Source organism: Pygocentrus nattereri, chromosome 11, assembly GCF_015220715.1.
Source record: "Pygocentrus nattereri isolate fPygNat1 chromosome 11, fPygNat1.pri, whole genome shotgun sequence".
Lineage (NCBI taxonomy): Eukaryota > Metazoa > Chordata > Actinopteri > Characiformes > Serrasalmidae > Pygocentrus > Pygocentrus nattereri.
The window spans coordinates 16,842,960-16,862,237 of NC_051221.1; the positions used below are offsets into that span (position 1 = coordinate 16,842,960).

Below are 19,278 nucleotides of genomic sequence, written 5' to 3' on the forward strand. Positions count from 1 at the left end.
TTTTCTGGTTTATACTGCTTTACTGTTAAATACAGCTACAGGATTGTGACTACAGAGATTACAATACTGCTTAGGAAGGTGCCGTTAATTAATGTGTCAGCTGCAAAACATTTATTATTTAAAAATAATAATAATAATTTTTAAAAAATAATAAATTCAGTTCCGAAACATGTCGGTGTTTAAAACAGAAATGGAGCATTTGATTACATCCCTTAAAACGATCAATGTTAAGAACAGAAATAATTTTCTCAAATATCAGAACTGGGCAACATATTTTGAATCCATCAACACATGGCTATTATTACGATTTTATGTATTTATCTATTTATTTATTTACATTGTATTTACTGTATTTCACTTTGCTGCTGTTCATTTACCCATTTAGTGTAGTATTGATGTGTGTTGTAATTTTTAAAATTATTTTGTAAGTAATTTTATCGATAAAAAATATAATTTGAGAGTGACTATGCTAATTACTAAAATATCCTCTCTGTTAATATTTTTACAGCGATGATGATGATGATGATGATGATGATATACAACGTCTGCAGAACCAAAGAAGCGGAATGAATCGAGTTTGGCCGAATGACCAATCAGGAATTAGGAAGGCGGGGCTTGTTGGCTGGCTGACCAATAAGGAATCAGGACGCTCGCTTGAATTCTCCTCTGGCCGCCGTCGACGACACGCAGGGATATTTTCTGGTAACTAGTTTGTGAAAGTTCAGTAAAAGGTCAGTCCGGCGGTCTCAACTAAAGTTGAGTATTTTTAAATGTCCGCCTGCTGTTTACTCACTTAATCTAAACATGTTGGTGGAGGAGGTTAAACAGCTGAAAGTGGCCGAGCTGCGGGCCGAGTTGCGAGGACGAGGGCTGGACTGGAGAGGGCTGAAGGCCGGGCTGCAGGCTCGCCTGATCTCGGCACTAGCAGCTGCACAGACTGCAGGAGAAGCCGCCCTAGACGAAGCGAGCTCTCCTGAAGGTCCGTGTCAGAGCGCTACCGTGGGGACGGGCGTTACCGAGGTAGTAGCAGAAGGCAGCTGTGAAGCTCCCCGGGAGGAACATCAACCACAGCCTGCAGACTCTGGACCCAGGTCGCTGGCTTATGTCGACCAAAGCACACAAACTGAAACCGAGCCTACAGCCAACACGAGCCTCTCCCAGCCGCCCTGCTCGTGCTCTAAAAGAAGAAAAGAGGAGGAAGTCAAACTGCTAGGTTCTGAAAAACTGGAGCATTTTAGAACAAACTGCCAGCTTCCCAACGAGACAAGCCCTGAAACCAAGTGTGGAGATCAGGAGGCCTCGCAGCAGGCCAGTGTCAGCCCTGTAGAAGGTCCTCCTGCTGCTGCTGCTGCTGATGGTGAAGTGTCTGCATGTTCTTCATCAGTGTCCCAGCCTGACTGCACATCTACTGAGGATGAACAGTGTAAGTCCTTTAAAGAAGTGACAACGGGATGTCAAGCATGAGCTGTTGTATTACAGGTAGGGGGGTATAAACCTTGGACCTTATGAAGAAGATCTGTAGAAATGCTACGTACATTTACACAGAGTTTTTCTGATTTTCAGATCTTGTAATACATTCAGGCGATTACTGTAGTTTACTGTGGGATACTGCGGAGTATTATAGATTATAGGACTGAGAGGTTGTCTGTAGCTCTAATACTTCTGCGTCTTGAAGTTTCCTGCAGTATTAATGTAGATCACTTTTATAAGGGTAACCTCGAATCATTAGGAAGCGGTTTAGTGCACTAAGAAATGTCAAAATTCACAACAATTTGATTTATTTTTGCATGATGGAGAATTGTTTTAGAAATATTCCAAATCCACAAATGTAACACTAGTGGAAATACAGAAGATTAAAACATTACATCATGTTTTTTGGGGATTATTTTTGAAAATAGCCCAGAAATGTTGGCCAGAAAACGATTACATACTTTATTGAATATTCTTATAGTAGAGTACAATCATTTTCCAAAGATGCACCCTTCAGATCAGTGAACTGAGATGGATTGATCATTGCAAATACATGCTCATCACAATACGTCAGTGCATTGTCTCACCTCTAAAGGCTGGTTCCTCTCACGTTCTGCAGCACCCTACAGGGCACCCGCCACATTGGAGACAAGAGTGGACGGGCAGAACGAAGGCATGAACGTCAAGAGGCCTCATGAAGAAAAGGGCAGGGATTATTATGAGTTTAAAGAGGAGATTCAATATAACAGGTAGTATCATGGTGTAATAAACATGGTAGGAGTTATGCAGAGCTGTGTTTATCAGGTCATGTGCAGTGGTTTTTGTTAATGCCATGTTGTATCACTGAATCTTGGACAATGCTTTTATGAGTTTTACAAATGTACTCTTTCTGCCATCAGAGCCAAAACTCCAGAGCCTGGTCCAGAGAGTGAAGATGACATGGAGATCGATGATGATGATGTGGTTAGGCTTGATCTCTGTAAGTTTATAGACTTTTGATATCTACACCAAAAGGCCACTTAATTATGTGTATCTATCAGCTCCACGTACCATATAGGTGCACCATGTAGGGTTCTGCAGTCACAGACTGTAGTCCATCTGTTTCTCTGCATGCTTTGTTAGCCCCCTCTTACCCTGTTTCTCAGTGGTCAGGACCACCACAGAAAAGGTATTTGGTTGGTGATCCTTCTCTGCACTGCGGTGACAACTGAAGCGTGTGTGGTAACACTCTATTTGAAGGCTACCTACATAAGGCCTTCATGACGCATTCATAAGCACTGAATAATGTGTTTATGAAGCACTACTTGAACATTTATTAAGTGCTTATGTCAGTTCTCGCAACCTGACATAAGATGTTTTATGAAATAAATGACATTGTACTGACATAATATGAATAAACGTTGAACATATTTACAGCACTAAACATTTAAAACACTATACATAACTATTTATGTCAGCATTCTTAAGACAACATTGTATTGATATCAGATGAAATATGCAGTAGTGTTGGTCTTGCAATTAATGAAATGCTACAACTTTATTTATAGCAAACACACAAATGTCAGAAATAGTGCTTCAAGTCACATCCTTGACCATATTAGTGACTGCAAAGGGTATCTAAAAACAAACACAATGTGCCTTGGAAAACAAGCGCTGTCCTGGTGACACTACTGCAAGACCAAGACTTCATATATGTGGTTTAAGAGAGAAGAATGACATGAACCAAAAGCAATACTTCATACATAAACTGTAAAAACAACCTTTATGTATTTATCTGTCATAATCTGCCTTCTGATGTGATATAAAATTGCATCAATCATCTTATCCATGCCATGGAGGGAAGAGGGGGTAGTTTCCAGGCATATTTCATCTGATACCAGTACAATGTCGTCTTACGAATGCTGACATAAATAGTTATGTACAGTGTTTTAAATGTGTTTAGTGCTGTAAATATGTTCAACGTTTATTCATATTATGTCAGTACAATGTCATTTATTTCATAAAACATCTTATGTCAGGTTGCGAGAACCGACATAAGCACTTAATAAATGTCCAAGTAGTGCTTCATAAACACATTATTCAGCGCTTATGAATGTGTTATGAAGCCCTTATGTAGGTAGCCTTCAAATAGGCACAAGTGGATCAGACACAGCAGTGGTACTGTCGTTTTTAAACACCTCGCTGTCACTACTGGACAGAAAATAGTTCTCCAGACAAAAGTAGCCAACCAGCCAACAGCATCTGGTGACCACTGATGAAGGACTAGATGATGACTAACACGAACTGTGACGCAACAGATGAGCTGACTTTACATCTACAGGGTGGACCAACAAGATAGGTGTATCTAATAGAGCGGACAGTGAGTGGATGCAGTGTTTAAAAATTCCAGTAGAACTGCTGTGTCTGATCCACTCCTGCCAGCACAACACATGCTAACACACCACCATGTCAGTGTCACTGTAGTGCTGAGAATGATCCACTCCCAAATAGTCCTGTGGGTGTCCTGACCATTGAAGAACAGGGCAAAAAGAGGCTAACAAAGTTTTCAGAGCAGCAGAACTGCAGTCTTTGATTGTAGAAGTACAAAGTGCACCTATATGGTAAGATTTAGATACAAGGTCTACATAGTGAAGTGGCCTGTTGTTGTCCATCACTCACTGTACAGTAAAGCCACCCACAACCAGCCATCTGCTTCTACAGAGACATGTTCTACATAGGATGTACAAATGCACACTGATCTGATACTTGTGTTAGTTTAGTTAAGATAGAGTACATTTTCATATCGCTGAAGTGTAAGTTAATAAGTAAAAGAACACATGGCACTGGCTGAGAGAAGTCTGTGACCATCATCTTCTGATATTTAAAGAAGTCTGAATTATTCAGATGAAATGACACCATTTTCATTTGCATTTTGGAAAGGTTTGAGGTAAACATGGGTTATGTTAAACATGGGCATGTTAAAATAAAATGGAAGAGTTTAATTTGAATTTGTTGAAATCCTCACACACTGTACCACTGTACACTTACCACTCGATTTAGAATAACATTTACTCTGCATTGTCATATAAAAGTTATATGCTGAAATAACTAATAATGACCCACTTATACACAGTGTCATGTGTTCATCTAAAGTTAATGACCTCCTTGTTAAGACCCAACTGGTTTCATTTTGAGGCCTTTTTAAGGGGTTAAAAGTTACAGTAACAGATGACGCGAAATGTTAGGGTTGGAAACATTTTGCGTGACTTCTTTGTACTAAGCATGATGGTGTTTTGTGTTCAGATTTACAGGTCAGCCTATTGCCGTTGTTGTCGGGTGCCTTACATTTGTAGAACCGGCCCATTTGGTCAAGGTTTTGCCCGTTTGTCAGGAAATTAGGAGCTTGAATTCCAGTGATGATGCAACTAAAAAGTGGCAATATATTCGGCAGAATCGATAAATCTACAGGCCATCAGTACCGGCTGAGATTATTGGTTAACCAGTAGATCAGCTCGGCCCTAATCTTTATGCTTTGTGCCTGTGTGAAAGTGAGTCCTCATAAATGGCTTGGCTGGTATTTGTGTCTTGCAGACAACAGTGACCTGCACTTTGAAGTGGATGTGGACGGGTGCAGTGGTCAGCCATTACTCTGGGAGAAGTTCCCTCTGCTGCGGTCAGGGTGTCGATTGACCCATGGATTCACTCAGGGAAAAACAGGATTTGAAGTCAAGGTGAGAATTTGGGCTTTAGAGCTTCATCTACAGCTGGATATAGAAATTCAATACTTTTATTGGACTAACAAAATTACTGAAGTGCTGCTGATTTGAAAAATTCTGTGTTGTTCATTACCAAATTTCCATACTTCACTCAGTCTTGTATCATCTGTGAGCCAATGCTGTGGCTGTGTAATTACATTCCAAATGCAGGTTTTTGACGTCAGCACTTCTTGATTACCGTGCCGTCTGTTGAAGTCAGTAAACTTAGTTATAACGCCTTCAAACTTTTGATTAAAAATTCTGTTTCAAGCCACACCCACTTCTGGTTTGTAATTTAAAGGAAGGTATTGAACAACCTTGGAAGACTATTTCTCGAAATCAAGGTATTTCTATTAGTATTGGTGTCAAAACATTGTGAACAGTACCCATCCCAAGCCTAATCGTCTGCATTTTATTAATGCTGGATTGATGCTCTTCTTGCTTGATTTCTTATTCTTTTGTTTTTCTGTATCTTCAGATGATCTATATCATAATTTCTATCTTAAAACTTCGTGAAAACTTGCATTTATATTGTCAACTAATCCTGGATATAAAAAATGACTTACTTAAAGATATACGGCTTCTTTCGTTCTTAATGATGCCCCAGACCAAGTACTTTGCTTTATACACAGAGCTTCAGGGACAATGTGGTAAACTTCAGGTGTTCTTAATAGTATCATTTGAACTTTACTGTGATCTTGATCCTGACTGCATTTTTCTTACTCTGTAGTTGGTGAAGACGTTGTCAGCAGCTACAGTGGACATGAGTTTCGACCCTGAGCCATATGTCCTCAGAGTGGGCTGGTCTGTGGACAGCGCAAGCCTTCAGCTAGGTACAAAATATGAAACTGTTCATCATCTTAACAGACCTGCCCTTATTGGCGCAATTTGGTATAATACTGCCTTAAGATCTAACATAACGTAACAGGCATTTGGCAAGTGATACCTGAAATGTGCATTCAGGAAATGATCACAATTTCGGTAACACTTTCTATGAATGCCTCCTTTGTAAGCATCTATAAACACATTAATAACATGTTATAATGCATTCATAAGGCATCATAAATATGGCTATAAATATTTATAAAAATGCATTACACATTATAGCCATGCTTATTATGCGTTATGAATTGTTAACATAATGCATAAAAAGTACTGTTCATAACAAATTATAAGAGGTCATAAGTCGTATTTGCCTGCTGTAAGTGAAGCATACTGTACTAAAGCCTGCTCCAGTGTTATTAGTGAAGCTTCAAGTTGACATATTTACGGAAGGATTTACTGAAACATACACAATAAAGCACATTACAGGCTTCAGATGTCAGAGTTTAAACTAGTGCTGTCATCAGTGTTTTACCCAATGTGAGATAGTCAGTGTACACCACCGTTAGCTTGGCTCTAACTTAACACTGCATATCTCATAGAATGCTAGCATTAGCGTAATTAGCATTACTATACTGTAGTGTAGTTTTACAGAGTGAAGGGTTCTAGTGTTTGACATTAGAACCAGTGAGGGCACAAATGACAATGATGGCTCTCTTCTATCTCTCCCTCTCCAGGCCTTCACTCCACAGTCAATTCACACTCAGTGCGATGTCAGAGGGGGTTTAGGGGAGGGGCTCATGGATATTTGGTTAACTGTGTTGTAATGTAACTTTTAAAATGAGAGCACTGGGTAAGAAAAGCACATTGTAACAATAATTGTAGTTCTTGCTAAAAAAATTCTTGCTTTATGCTCTCGACTTTTTGGCACTGACAAAATAACATTGTTAACAGTATTTAAAATGCATTATATTAACAATTCATAATGTATAATAAACATGGCTATAAAGTGTGATTCATTTGAAGAAATATTTATAACCATGTTTATAATGCCTTATGAATGCATTGTAATATATTATAAATGTGTTCATAGATGCTTACAAACGTGACGTTCATAGAAAGTGTTACCGTAGTTTCTATACCTGCCTCATTGTTCTGTATGTGGTTTGCCACAGGAGAGGAGGAGCTGTCATTTGGTTTTGATGGAGCGGGCAGAGCAGTGACTGCAGGAAAAGCAGAGGAATTCGGGGAGCCTTTGTCCGAGGGAGACGTCATTGGCTGCTATGCGGTATGAAAATCAACTGTAATGCAGAAAGGAGAACTAGGATTGCTTTCTGAACTTGGATCAAGCTTAGGCCCTGTTCTCACTTGACATTGACATACATCTTGGGTGATTTCGATCATAAGTGGACAGCGCCAAGTACAGGCATGAACGGGGTACGGTGAGCGTTGGAGACATTATGATCACTCAGTCGGAGGTGGGCAAGGACACGAGACCACATTTACAGTGTGAAAGCTGAAGTGTCTTAATCAGCTTGTGTCCTCACAGCAGAGATGAAAGCAGCTGTGTAGTTTCATTTTTTCCTTTTCTGCTGTTTATTTACGTCACCTTGGTGGTTCATGAGGTCTAAATGTTATTATCAGCCCTTTCATTTAAATGGACTTGCAGTATCATTTTTGTCTGACAGCAAATAAGTAAGTAAGTGATACTTTTTTGATCCCACAACTGGGGAAATTCCACCTCCGCATTTAACCCATCCGTGAAGTGAAACACCACATACACACTACTGAACACACACACACACTAGGGGGCAGTGAGCACACTTGACCGGAGTGGTGGGCAGCCCAATCCACTTAGGTGTCTTGCTCAAGGACACCTCAGTCATGGACTGTCGGCCCTGGGGATCAAACCGGCAACCTTCCGGTCACAGGGCCAAATCCCTAACCTCCAGCCCACGACTGCCCCAAATACAGTGAGACTGATGTAGTAAATGGATGGTACCTTCCAGATGCATTCGTGAAACATGGGAATGCCAGTAAATGGCCACTTAGGATCATATCACTTGAGACTGACGTTATAACCAAGTGTGAACAGGGCCTTAGTCCTTGAATAAGTACATAACATTCTAAAGTTCATCATTTTGTAATCTATTAGTAGTAGTAAGTATATCATGTCCAATTTTGTTTTTTTTTTCCTGTAATTGACTCCTATGAATTACAATGTCAATATCAGACATACAATTACAGCGTGCTTAATGTCACATTAAGTCGTCTAAATATGCATACTGCTATATGCAAGCTAATAATGCTGAACATTTAACTGAGGCAAACTCATCAAACTTCAGTTTGAGTAGCAGCTGATGTTATTATAAAAAAGATTTGAAGCACAGTATTAAAATTACTGTACTGTGATGTCGTTTCAGTGCGCAGGAGTGTTAGCTTGCATGTAGCATTATTCATATTACTTAACAATCGCATAATTTAGAGAATCCAGTAACACTGGGGGCAAAACTGCATTGAGATGAAACATTTTATTTTTCCCTGGGTGCCATTCATTTCCCAATAGAACAACTTGGATGCAAAGTTCCTCATATGGGCTTGATGCCGAGTGGAGAAAATGGTTACACAGTATCGGGATGGGCAGTTAAAAAAATCATATTTAATTTTTACATTGTAAAATAACATGAGAATTTTTCATCCAGCCTGTGTGTGTACCTAGATAAATACTGAAATATCAAATTACAAATCGAATCTCTTTCCAGTTTTAGTTTCCGACTGGTGCATCACAGCATGTTGAGACATTTTTACGTCCCTTTTTCTGAGTGAAGGTTTTCCTTGAATTCTTCTATAAACATAGCAAGGCACAGTCTGTAATAGTTGTGACTGTTTGTGTAATTAACTGCTAATGCTAATGTGCTGGCTTAACTTTCTTTTTTCCCCTGTTTCCTTCTCCAGGTCATCAGTGAAGGTGGCGAGGCAGAGCTCTCGTTTCATAAAAATGGACACTCGTTGGGGGTGGCTTTTCATATTACCTCTTCCGCCTTAGGTGGACGAGCCCTCTACCCACACATTTTGTGTAAAAACTGCTCTGTTACCCTGAACTTAGACCCCCAGGGGACAGCGTGGTATCCTGCGCCTCCTGGTTATTACCTTTTGCCCGTACTTCCATCTGCACAGCGGACACGGGCCTCTCTGCCCCCACCACATAGGAAGGAGTGTGAGGTAACCGGTGCTTAGTTTAAATAGTATTTAACGGACACTCTGAAATAAGAGTGGGTGATGAATATAACACTGATTCTTGAAGATATTTTCACAAAAGGTGGAGCAAAAATAAATGTGCCAGCCCAACAGCGTCATATTAAAAAGGTGAAAAATGACATTCTGGTAGATGCCATCTGTTACCTGTTACAGTGCGGTTTATGCAGTTGCTCTAGTAGTGCTGAAAGATTGATCATTTTTGTATAGATATTGTTGTCTGAAAGAGTGCAATTTAAATAAAATGTATTTATAATCTATAGCATCATCAACATTGCTTTAAAGTTTAAGGTGGGAACATTCAATGAACCACCTATTGATGAGTCAGACCAAATGGAAGCAATCAAGACAGCTAACTGGCTGCTTGGCGCTCAGCTTTTTGTTTCAAGCCAGGAAAAATCATCCCTTTACTATACATTGGCTGTTTACAGACTTTCTGTAATTGGTGTAAATTAATAAATGATGATACAATATAATCAGAAAACTATATGGTTGAGTAATTTATCATGATGACGATGTCGAATTCAAGACAAGGTCTTTACACCCCTGCTACTCATTCCCAGGTACTGATGATGGTTGGCATGCCAGGATCAGGAAAGAGCCACTGGGCTCAAAACCACTTGGCCAAAAATCCAGAGAAGTGTTACAATCTGCTAAGCACAAACACCATCCTTCACTGCATGAAGGTAAGACCAATACGGAAACCTCTGATGTTCCATGAAGTTACTTATGTGGAATTTAATGAAAATGATTTTTTACATGGGCTGAACAATGTTGAAGGACTAGCAACAAACCTTTCAATACATAAACATCCACTGGTGAAGTAATCATGATGTAGTTAAAGACTTTATTCTGGATTTACACCCTGTATTTTTATTTTTCTGCATCTTTTGGGCCCAAAAACGGTCTCTTACATTGCTTTAAAATGTCATGAATTTTAAAAAATGCTTCAAAGAGAAGACATACCTTTAGAAAAACGTATAAGTGTTAATAGTTCCTTAGTTGCTTGTTAATAACACGTCAATCAAGGAATATTAAGGCTTTATTTTAGTGTGATGTGGACACAGATTTATATTGTCATGGCATAACTACATTCACAAGACAAATAAGGCATCTTTGTTAATGTGTTTGTGACACGTGTTTCATCCTCTTTTTCTTACCCCTGCAGCTGCCAGGCCCCGAACACAAAGAGGTACTGCTACAGCAGGCCACACAGTGCCTCGCTCACCTAATCAGAATAGCAGCAAACAAGCGAAGGAACTTCATCCTGGACCAGGTGATGAGTAGTTTCTGTTACAGTTGTACGTTCCTATTTCCTATTCGATTTGAAAGCAGATTCACACCAACCAAGAAAACAAACAAATGGCATGTCTCAGGCTTGAGAACCTTCTGAGCTGTAAACATGTGTGGGGTCTCCTCAGAGGAAAAAAGATTTGTGTCTATGCTCATTTAAAAGCTAAAGCAGGATTTCACGCAGCTTCCAGGATTAAAAGGGAAAAAAACTCTATATATTCCCAATTGCCAGTTTAATCACGTTATATTTAGTCCGTTTAATGTTCTGGATGAATTTCTTTTCTTCAGTTAAAATCCGTCAACATCTGCTGTTCAGCAGCCTCGAGCCTTCAGTGCTTGCTGTAGATAAGACAAAACTGACGTCAGCACTGATTACTTCTATACCTCTTAAAGAGCAAGCCTCCATATGGCTTCCATCAGTCTTACGGCATCTTTGCATCGCCTTACATCAGATTTTAGTGGGTTTGAGGTGGTTGTGATATGAGTTAATTTTTTAAAAACATTTTTATGTCATTTTTCTCGCTGGTGCAGAGCAGACATGATTTATGGGCATCCTCCCTGAGGTCGTTCCTCACTGCAGCTTAACTTCAGTGTAAATTAAGAGCAGGCACAAAAATGTAGATTAGAAAGGATTGCTGTTTTCCCCAGAGGAACCACGTATTGTTGATTGTATGAGCATATATTTAATGTTTAACTGTGAGCATGGGTTAAACTTTGTGCCATAGTAGATGAAGGTCCTGTGCGCTTTTACATTAATCTATTTAAAACTGCATCTTCCATCCCCTCTTCAATTACCCAGGCAAACATTTACCCATCTGCTAGGAAGCATAAGATGCTGCGTTTCCATGGTTACCAGAGGAGGGCAGTGGTGGTTGTCCCGTCAGATGCAGAGTGGAGGAGGCGTCTCCAGCAGCAGCAGCAAGATGAGGGTGTGGAGGCACCTGAAATGTCTCTGCTGAAGAGCAAAGGTCAGCTCCTGTAGGGCTACTCTTTAAAACTGTGGTTCTTTCCGCAAGTCTTGGGGAACTCTAGCACTGCGTACAGCACTGAACCGTCACAGTGATGAATACGTTGTGAGCTTCCCCGCTCTAACACTAACCCTGCTCCACACATACAACCTGGCATGAATGACACGGAACGTCTTAGTTTTCAGACAGATAGTGTTCAGACAGGCTGTTCTCAGGCCAATCATTTATATACTGAACATCGCAACAATTTAAAATACGTGCAAATGTTAAGCAAATTCTTGTTCTTTCATTCTTTTTCACGTCAGGTGCTCTTTATTTTATTTTTTCTTTCTTTTACATTTCTTTGCATTTTTTTTCAACGATTTCCTTTGTCCAGTCATTCTGATCTATCTACAGTGCTGTGAAAAAGTATTTGACCCCATCCAGTTTTTTTTTTTTTTTGCTAATTTGTCACCTTTAAATGTATCCAACTAATTTTAATATAAAATAAAGGCAACATGAATAATCACAAAATGCAGCTTTTAAATGAGCATTACTTTTATAGAAAGATTAATATTTACTTAAAACCTGCATCACCTGTGTGAAAAAGTTACACAGGTGATACAGTCCACTTGTGGATAATGGCTCTCACTGGAGTCCCAGAACCTGAGCAATGACTTTGTGACCCTTTCCAGACTGGTAGATTTCAGTGACACTGTATGTAAATCTCTTTAGAATGTGCCATCATGTGATGATTTTTGAGGCCTAGCTAAGTGATGTGTAGATTCAACTAGTCTGGCAGTAACTATGCCTGGGTGTGCTTAGTAAAATTGACCTCAGTAGTCAGTTAAAATGAGTTCACTGGATGATCTAGTACCTAAGGGGGCAATTACTTTTTCACATAGGGCCAAGTAGGGCTAAATAGCATTTTTCCTTTAATGAATGAAATTGTCCTTTAAAAACAGCATTTTATGTTTACTTGCGGTATCTTTGTATAATATTAAAAGCAGTTTGATGATCTGAAACATTAAAACTATGCAAGAATAGAAGAAAATGAAAAGAGGGCAAATACTTTTTCACAGCATGGTACAATGGACAAGACTACACTTAAGTGTAGGCTGTAGAAAAAAACATCCAGGTGGCTTGACAAGAAATAAAGTTGCCAACATTCTAATTTTGCAGATATTTTGGTTTATAAGTTTATTCAATTTTATATTGAAACAGCACTTCGTAAGGGTGCAATTTTAAAATCAATTTTAATAACAGCTCACGTTATCAACAACAATGGGCAGGACTCATTCACCATTTTCCAGGGTTTTTTTCCCCATAAACTTGTTTTTGGGAAGGTTCTAAGAAAAGTCTACATGAGATTCATGACGTTTTCTTCTACCACTGAATTGTTTATGCCTTTGTGCTCTTGGGTTTGCATAGATTATGTTCTTACCTAAGAACAAATCTCAATTAAAAAAATAAAAATAGTCAAGTGGGTTTTAAGAAAAACAATTCTTAAACATTTGTTGATTGAGGCCCATTTGATGAGATTTGATGAGTACTCTATGACCTCTAATAACATGACATTTGTGAACTGAACCAATCAGAAGCAACCAAACACTGTGCTGTGGCATCGCAGCCACGCTGGCAGTTTAACTCACTATGTTCAGTTTTCAAGGTGTAACCTGGAAAAAGTTGGTCTTTAAAAAGAAAGAAAACTTTTTACTCATAATAAAACCTCATATTTTCAGGCAATTGATTTAGAAACAAACACCATGTTCATGAATCACTTATCCGAACAACTAAACGACTGGTTGGAAACTTGGGTTCATCTATGCACATTTTCACAGACCAGTTTCAAAAGACAGGGCTGGTTGATTAAACGAACTGTATTTTCAACTATGATGTTGGCTTCCAACTATTATGGAAAAAATATGATCAAGATGAAATAATTATTGTGCCGCAGTCTGTTTTGTAATAATTCTCGTGTTGTAAATCCAGTGCAACCCCTTCCTTTACAGCAGTGCGTCTTTGTCCTTCACTAAAAGCCCAAAGTCCTCATTTATTTTTATTAAATAATTGTGATTATAATTTTTGCAATAATCGAGCAGCATTTCCCTTTAAGGAAATTTGAAACATATTTTATCAGTTTGTTATGTAACAAATGGCTTTTAAATCCAGATTCGACCTTTTTGTTCTCTTCTGTTTATGGTACTCCAGTGAGTTTCACTCTCCCGGAGCAGGGGGAGCTCTTTGAGGACATACTGTTTGTGGAACTGTGCCATGAAGAGGCGGAAAGACTCCTTACAACTTATAAAGAGGAGGCCAGACGTCTCCTACCTGCTCCGCCCAAACGCAAGAAGCACCAAAACAGGCATCCCAAATTTCACATGAATGTACAAGGCAGAGCACATGGTAAGAGAATTAGCACAGTGTGGGTGGAAAAGATGATTATACTTCACATAATACTAATGATAGTGGCGACCCAATTTGTTGCATTGTTTTCAAAATTAGGACACCGATTGTATCTATGCTTTCCTAGGATGGAGCCAAAGCTCATGTAGGCGCCATCCATACTCCCAGTCCCAGTGGCGACACCAGAAACAATACGTACGTTTTTTTTTCACAATTTTTGCTCACTTACAGTCAGTAGTTTGCTTAAACCGCATTATTTTAATGGTTTTCTATGCTCAGGGTTGGCACCCCTGCACCTATATTCAACCTTATGGCTGCAACAGCGATCCACAACGGTATAGAGACTACTACCAGCCATGCACTGGACAGGTGAGAGGAAACTGAATCACCCTGAAATCTGAATTTGCTTGATTAATTTTAATTGTTTCCTGAATAATGGAAAAAATAAATCAGATTTTTTATTATCCCTCTCAGTTTTAACTTCTTTCTTTCTCTTTCAGTGGAACACTTGTGACCAAAGTCAGAGTTACTATAGTAACCAAGATAATTATTTTGGCAGTCAAGTTTTTTGGTAAGTTAAGAGGCCAGTGTAAACATTGATTTTATTAGCATTTGTTAAGCGCTCAAATTGAGCTTTTATAGCTTGTAGTCCTTACAAGCTTTAAACACATTATGGTCTCTAATGCTGTCATACAGAATAGCACAAGCTGCTGTAATAAAGACAATCCAGTGTGGTTTTCATACACAGACTGCCCTTCAATTTGTTCTGTCTGTAGTCTTTGATTACGTGTTTTGATTACAACATTCAAAGATTTTTTATTTAAAAAATTCACAAACTCTATACTTGAATTTTAACTGTGTACACATTGCTGAAATATATTTACACTACAGAAGAAACTGTACATTGCATTTTTAGCACAAGATTTAATAAAGTATTAACAGACTTATTCAGATGAACTGAATTCTCTTACATTCTAAAAGGTATAAAACTATAAAAGTTGACAGCTGCATCAGTGTGATTTTTATACATTTTTATAATATGAGCTAAATTTGACAAGCTTTTGCTATGTTGGTAAAAACCTTGAAAATGTGTCTTGCTGTGAACGCGTGTAGAAAAATAAATTTATGTAAATTCTCACCTGTCTTTTCATTTGCTTCTGTAACTGACTTGCACTTTATTTGCATGTATATTAAACTCCATCAGGCCTAACTAGTCGGTACAGCAGCACTGCTCCTTTCGCTGAAGGGCACAATTCTGACCACAAGGAGGCGCTTTCATCCAACTGCAGCATCTCCTGTAATGAGAATATTTGTTAAATGATCTTTCACCCCTGCCCCCACCATTATTCACATTTCATCGTGGACATTTCTTAAGGAACACTCTGAAAATAGTGATTTGGTAATGACCTAGGTTAATCTGATGCTTAGCATGTAATACAGCTATTTGCCTTACCCCTCTACTCAGAAACACTATATCTGTGGATTCATGAGCTTCTGGACCTCCACGCCAGTAAAAGTCCTTCACCTCCTCCATCGTCAAAGAACACCTAATCACAAACAAATCATTGTGCGCTGAAGAAGGTGCATTAAGCACGACTGTGTTTGCAACAAGCTGTTCGTGATCTTGCGCTTTATGTGAGGTTTGTACCTGATGTAAAACTCTGCACTGGGTCGTCCAGCGCTGGTGTGATTTAGCGCTATTCCCATCAGAACAGGTGCACTGAGGAAGCTGAGTGGAACATTAACCTGCAGACAGAAGATCCACAATACAAGCTCAGTTTTTACGTCTGTGTGGCACTGATCAGTGAAGTAAAAACACTACCATGCAGCTTATGAGAATATTGCAAAGTTCTTCAGCTCGTGCAAGGAATACCTCATGCTCTAAACAAAAGTCGTCAACTACCTGTTGTGCGATGCACACCTACCTCATCTCTGACTTCTGCGCACACAGAGGAGAATAACTCTGCAACCACGGCTTCCTCGCAGCCCTGCATGAGATCCACATTGATAGCCTCTTCACTCACCCCCTGACATACAGCCTGGAGACAAAGGTTAAAGATGTGATACCCTCCAGAAAGTTCCTCTGAAATTCATTCTCATCTGGGTTTGAGGATTTGAACTAGCTTATCAGAGTGAATCCCAATCCTGGTCTTGGACTATCCCAGCTTGGCATATTTTGACATTTCTAATCAGCTCTATATCAGTTCTAAGATGAAGTGGGTGCAGCAGAGCAGGGAAAACATTAGGGCCCTGATACTTATTACTTACTTTTTTTGCCCTCACCCACTTTGACTTACCACTCGGACATGCGTCACACATTTCCGTACACACTCCTCTGTTTTTTTGGGGGTTTTTTTCCCCTCACAATGGGGGGAAATCGCTTCACATCTCCATATGATCCTTCCTTATGGTACTTATTTTATGTCATGAATGTATGGACCAGATACTACACTTTAATTATATATTTGGATTATATAATTAAAGAAATAATGTAGTGCTGTTGCTTCACAGTAAGAAGGGCCTAGGTTAGATTCCCTGGCCAGGCGACCAGGTGCATTCTTTGTGTTTGCATGTTTTATCAATTTCCCATGTGGTGGGACCAATAAAGGATCATCTTATCATGGCCATTATAAACGAAAACCTATTTAAATATTGTTACATGGGCTTTTTTCACTAAGTATAGGCGTTTGGCTCAATCCCAATCTAGAAGACTGCAGAGGGTAGACAAACGCACGTTTGAAACACCATCTCCTTTATCATTCGCACAACAAAATGAACGACTTGAGAATGACTTTGACATGGCTGTAGCTGTAGCTGCCCCACTGCCGCATCACTCGTGTCATATAGAGGCAGTCAGCGTGGGGAACAAATGGCTGTCTGGCACGCAGGATGGAGAGATTTCAGAGCGTGAGACAAAAACTGACGCTCTGACTTTCTGAAAAGTCACTTCAAGCAAAATCCCGTTGCTCCGCTCACGGCTCCGCTTCCACTCCGCACCGCTCACATGCTCTGTTACATAAGGGCCAGTCGTATCACTGAAGGAGGGAAGAGTGGAGAGCAGATTATTCAAACGGAGCACCTCTGCAGATTAGCCTCAGGGAGCTAATCAGCTAGCTATGCAAACTTTGCAATGCAGAACATGTTGGGAACTTTGAACCTAAAGTCAGGATGATTGCTCTGTCTAGCTCTACACCTGTAGAGCTGTGGAGTAGTGCCTTTTTTTATTGCTGTTGGCCATGTAGCCATGCCAATTGGTGATGAAGCTGCATCAGCAAAGAAGATGGATTTATTTGCAACCTAAAGCCAAAAAATAAACTGATACAGTTTCAAAATACTGAGCATTTGGAAGTAGTTTACTCCTATGGCTTTTAAATGTCTGATTATTGAGACTATTTTCAGCTTTGACAAGGGAAATGGGTCAGATCACAGTGATTTCTGTTCTGCTGCTGAAGTCGACACTTATGTTCCCTCAATCACTCGTCCCTGTAAGAGCTAATTTAACACTCTTCACTTCAGCTAATCAAGTAATGGAATGGTCCTTAAGATGCCGTCACAGATTCAAGTGGTACTGGCGAGGCCACACGGATGAGGACGTGTTAAACCAGTAATAGATCAGGCAGCAGAACATGCAGGGGGCAGGATGAAGGTTAGGAACCATGGACATCAACTCACGGGTGGATCGTAGCATAACAGGGCATTCAGTCCTTGTACCCTTATGAATTTACAAGTTTACCAAGAGAAAGTTGCATGTAAATAACTGACAAACCTGTAAGTGTTGACCTTGGGCAAGTTTGATGTAACAAGGCCACGGTGTCACTGATGCAAATCACTAGTCTTATGAAGATACCGGAGTGTTAATGGTGCCCCCTTGTGGAGAATCTTTACCCTGCTAAACGTGAGCGAGCTAGAATGCACCACATGAACACATTCCCTCTAAAAACACACTCCTCACTTCACCTTAGGCTCTGGGTGACCGCCTGGTATGTCCAAGAGACCCACTGCCTCTGCAACCCTCTGACTCCTTTGGAGCAGGACCACCTGTCCATCTGAGGTAACCAAGACAGCGCCAACTCCAAGAGGCTGGGCCAAGAGGGCCTGAGGGTCTCCAAACTCCACCTCTCCACGTCTCTGCAGGCTCACAGCCTCCTGTGACCAGTTGGTTCCCAGAAAGTCTTTATAACATGTCAAACCCAGCTGTAAGCTGAGCACCACTTTCTGGTACTCTGAAGGCTTTCTTGATGAGACTGTGTTTGTATCTCTCTGGGTTTCCTTTGCAGTATCTCTACAACACCCAGCATTTGCTGATGATGTTAGTACTGGTGTGAGGCAGGCTTCCTTCCCCCTGTGAGCTGCCAGCTGGTTTTCTCTCTCTGCCATTTCAGAGATTGAAGTTTGTGCTGCTTCATCTCCTGCAACACAGTTCGTGGACGTGGACAGTTCTGCTGAGCGCAGTCTGAACTTGGCCCCATTGAAAAGCCAAGGCTCTCTGGTCACCCTGTCCTTCCACACTGCCTCAATGTGCTTCTCAACCTCAGGAGCGCTTCTGCGATTGAACCTGGAGAGAGATTTGCACGAGGAGTTACACATCTGACGTGTGGTGGGATGAAGGAGTCCCACTGAAATTCTGGCTGCTGAGCAGAATAAGGAGACGCTCGGTCTACGCTGGAAAGTTACCTGCTCGACATCTCCACTCGGATCTGATGTTCCTCGAGACCCTGAGAGGGAGCACAGTGAAGCATCACAGACACTTCCGGATCCATGGGCTGCTCTCAGCGTGTTTCTCGGATAGTTTTCTTCCTGAAAAGACTCACGGGTTTCAGTGCTTGGCAGAGCGACATTCCCAGAGCTCGAGCCCTTCTCCTAAAGACCCGGAGGGCGAGGAGAACGAACTACCGCTACGGCTACGGCTAGTAAGCTAGCCCGCTAGTAATATCGACCAGCTTTTCACACGGGTCAGCTAACAAAGCCAGTCAGCTGTCGTACTCACAGAAGGTGCTCAACTAAATGAAGGAGTAAAACCCTCTTTCGCGGAGGGGAAAGGCTCAAGTTTGAGGAGGAAAAACGAAGAAGGTGAATGAAGACGAGCGGCTTTACTCTACCCACCGCTATTCCGCCAGGCTCCGCCTTCAGCGCCACGATTGGCTAATGGCGCCTCTACTGCGAACTACCAGCCAATCAGAGAAGAGTTCTGTCGGAATATGGGTGGGGAAAAAATAAAGCTTTCGAACTGTTGACTTGCTACCCGTCAACGTCTGAACAGGAAACTTATCTTTTAATATACGTACATAATGTATGTAATTGAATGAATGAATTAGTCAATAAATAAGAGTATACACATAAATTAATAAGTA

General features: G+C 40.5%; 2 protein-coding genes across 3 annotated transcripts; one reads left to right on the plus strand and one right to left on the minus strand.

The window, feature by feature from the left end:
- Window positions 1–667: 667 nt before the first annotated feature.
- si:ch211-107m4.1 (heterogeneous nuclear ribonucleoprotein U-like protein 2) lies at window positions 668–15,031 on the plus strand. 2 transcript variants are annotated; one of them, XM_017703795.2, is made up of 14 exons: window positions 668–1,423; window positions 2,090–2,219; window positions 2,370–2,449; window positions 5,041–5,180; window positions 5,935–6,037; window positions 7,202–7,314; window positions 8,982–9,248; window positions 9,845–9,967; window positions 10,450–10,557; window positions 11,374–11,542; window positions 13,733–13,927; window positions 14,055–14,122; window positions 14,207–14,296; window positions 14,428–15,031. In XM_017703795.2, exons 1-14 carry the CDS (start codon window positions 805–807, stop codon window positions 14,500–14,502), a joined length of 2,280 nt encoding a protein of 759 aa, XP_017559284.1. In that variant the 5' UTR covers window positions 668–804; the 3' UTR covers window positions 14,503–15,031. The 2 variants fall into 2 exon arrangements, with proteins under 2 accessions (XP_017559284.1, XP_037398720.1); XM_037542823.1 differs by lacking the exon at window positions 14,428–15,031 and having other exon boundaries at window positions 14,027–14,122.
- Window positions 14,832–19,169, minus strand: nudt22 (nudix (nucleoside diphosphate linked moiety X)-type motif 22). The gene is made up of 6 exons (XM_017703797.2): window positions 18,602–19,169; window positions 17,885–18,482; window positions 15,853–15,966; window positions 15,576–15,673; window positions 15,381–15,474; window positions 14,832–15,222 (listed from the first exon to the last, which is right to left on the minus strand). Exons 1-6 carry the CDS (start codon window positions 18,685–18,687, stop codon window positions 15,118–15,120), a joined length of 1,095 nt encoding a protein of 364 aa, XP_017559286.1. The 5' UTR covers window positions 18,688–19,169; the 3' UTR covers window positions 14,832–15,117.
- Window positions 19,170–19,278: the final 109 nt, after the last annotated feature.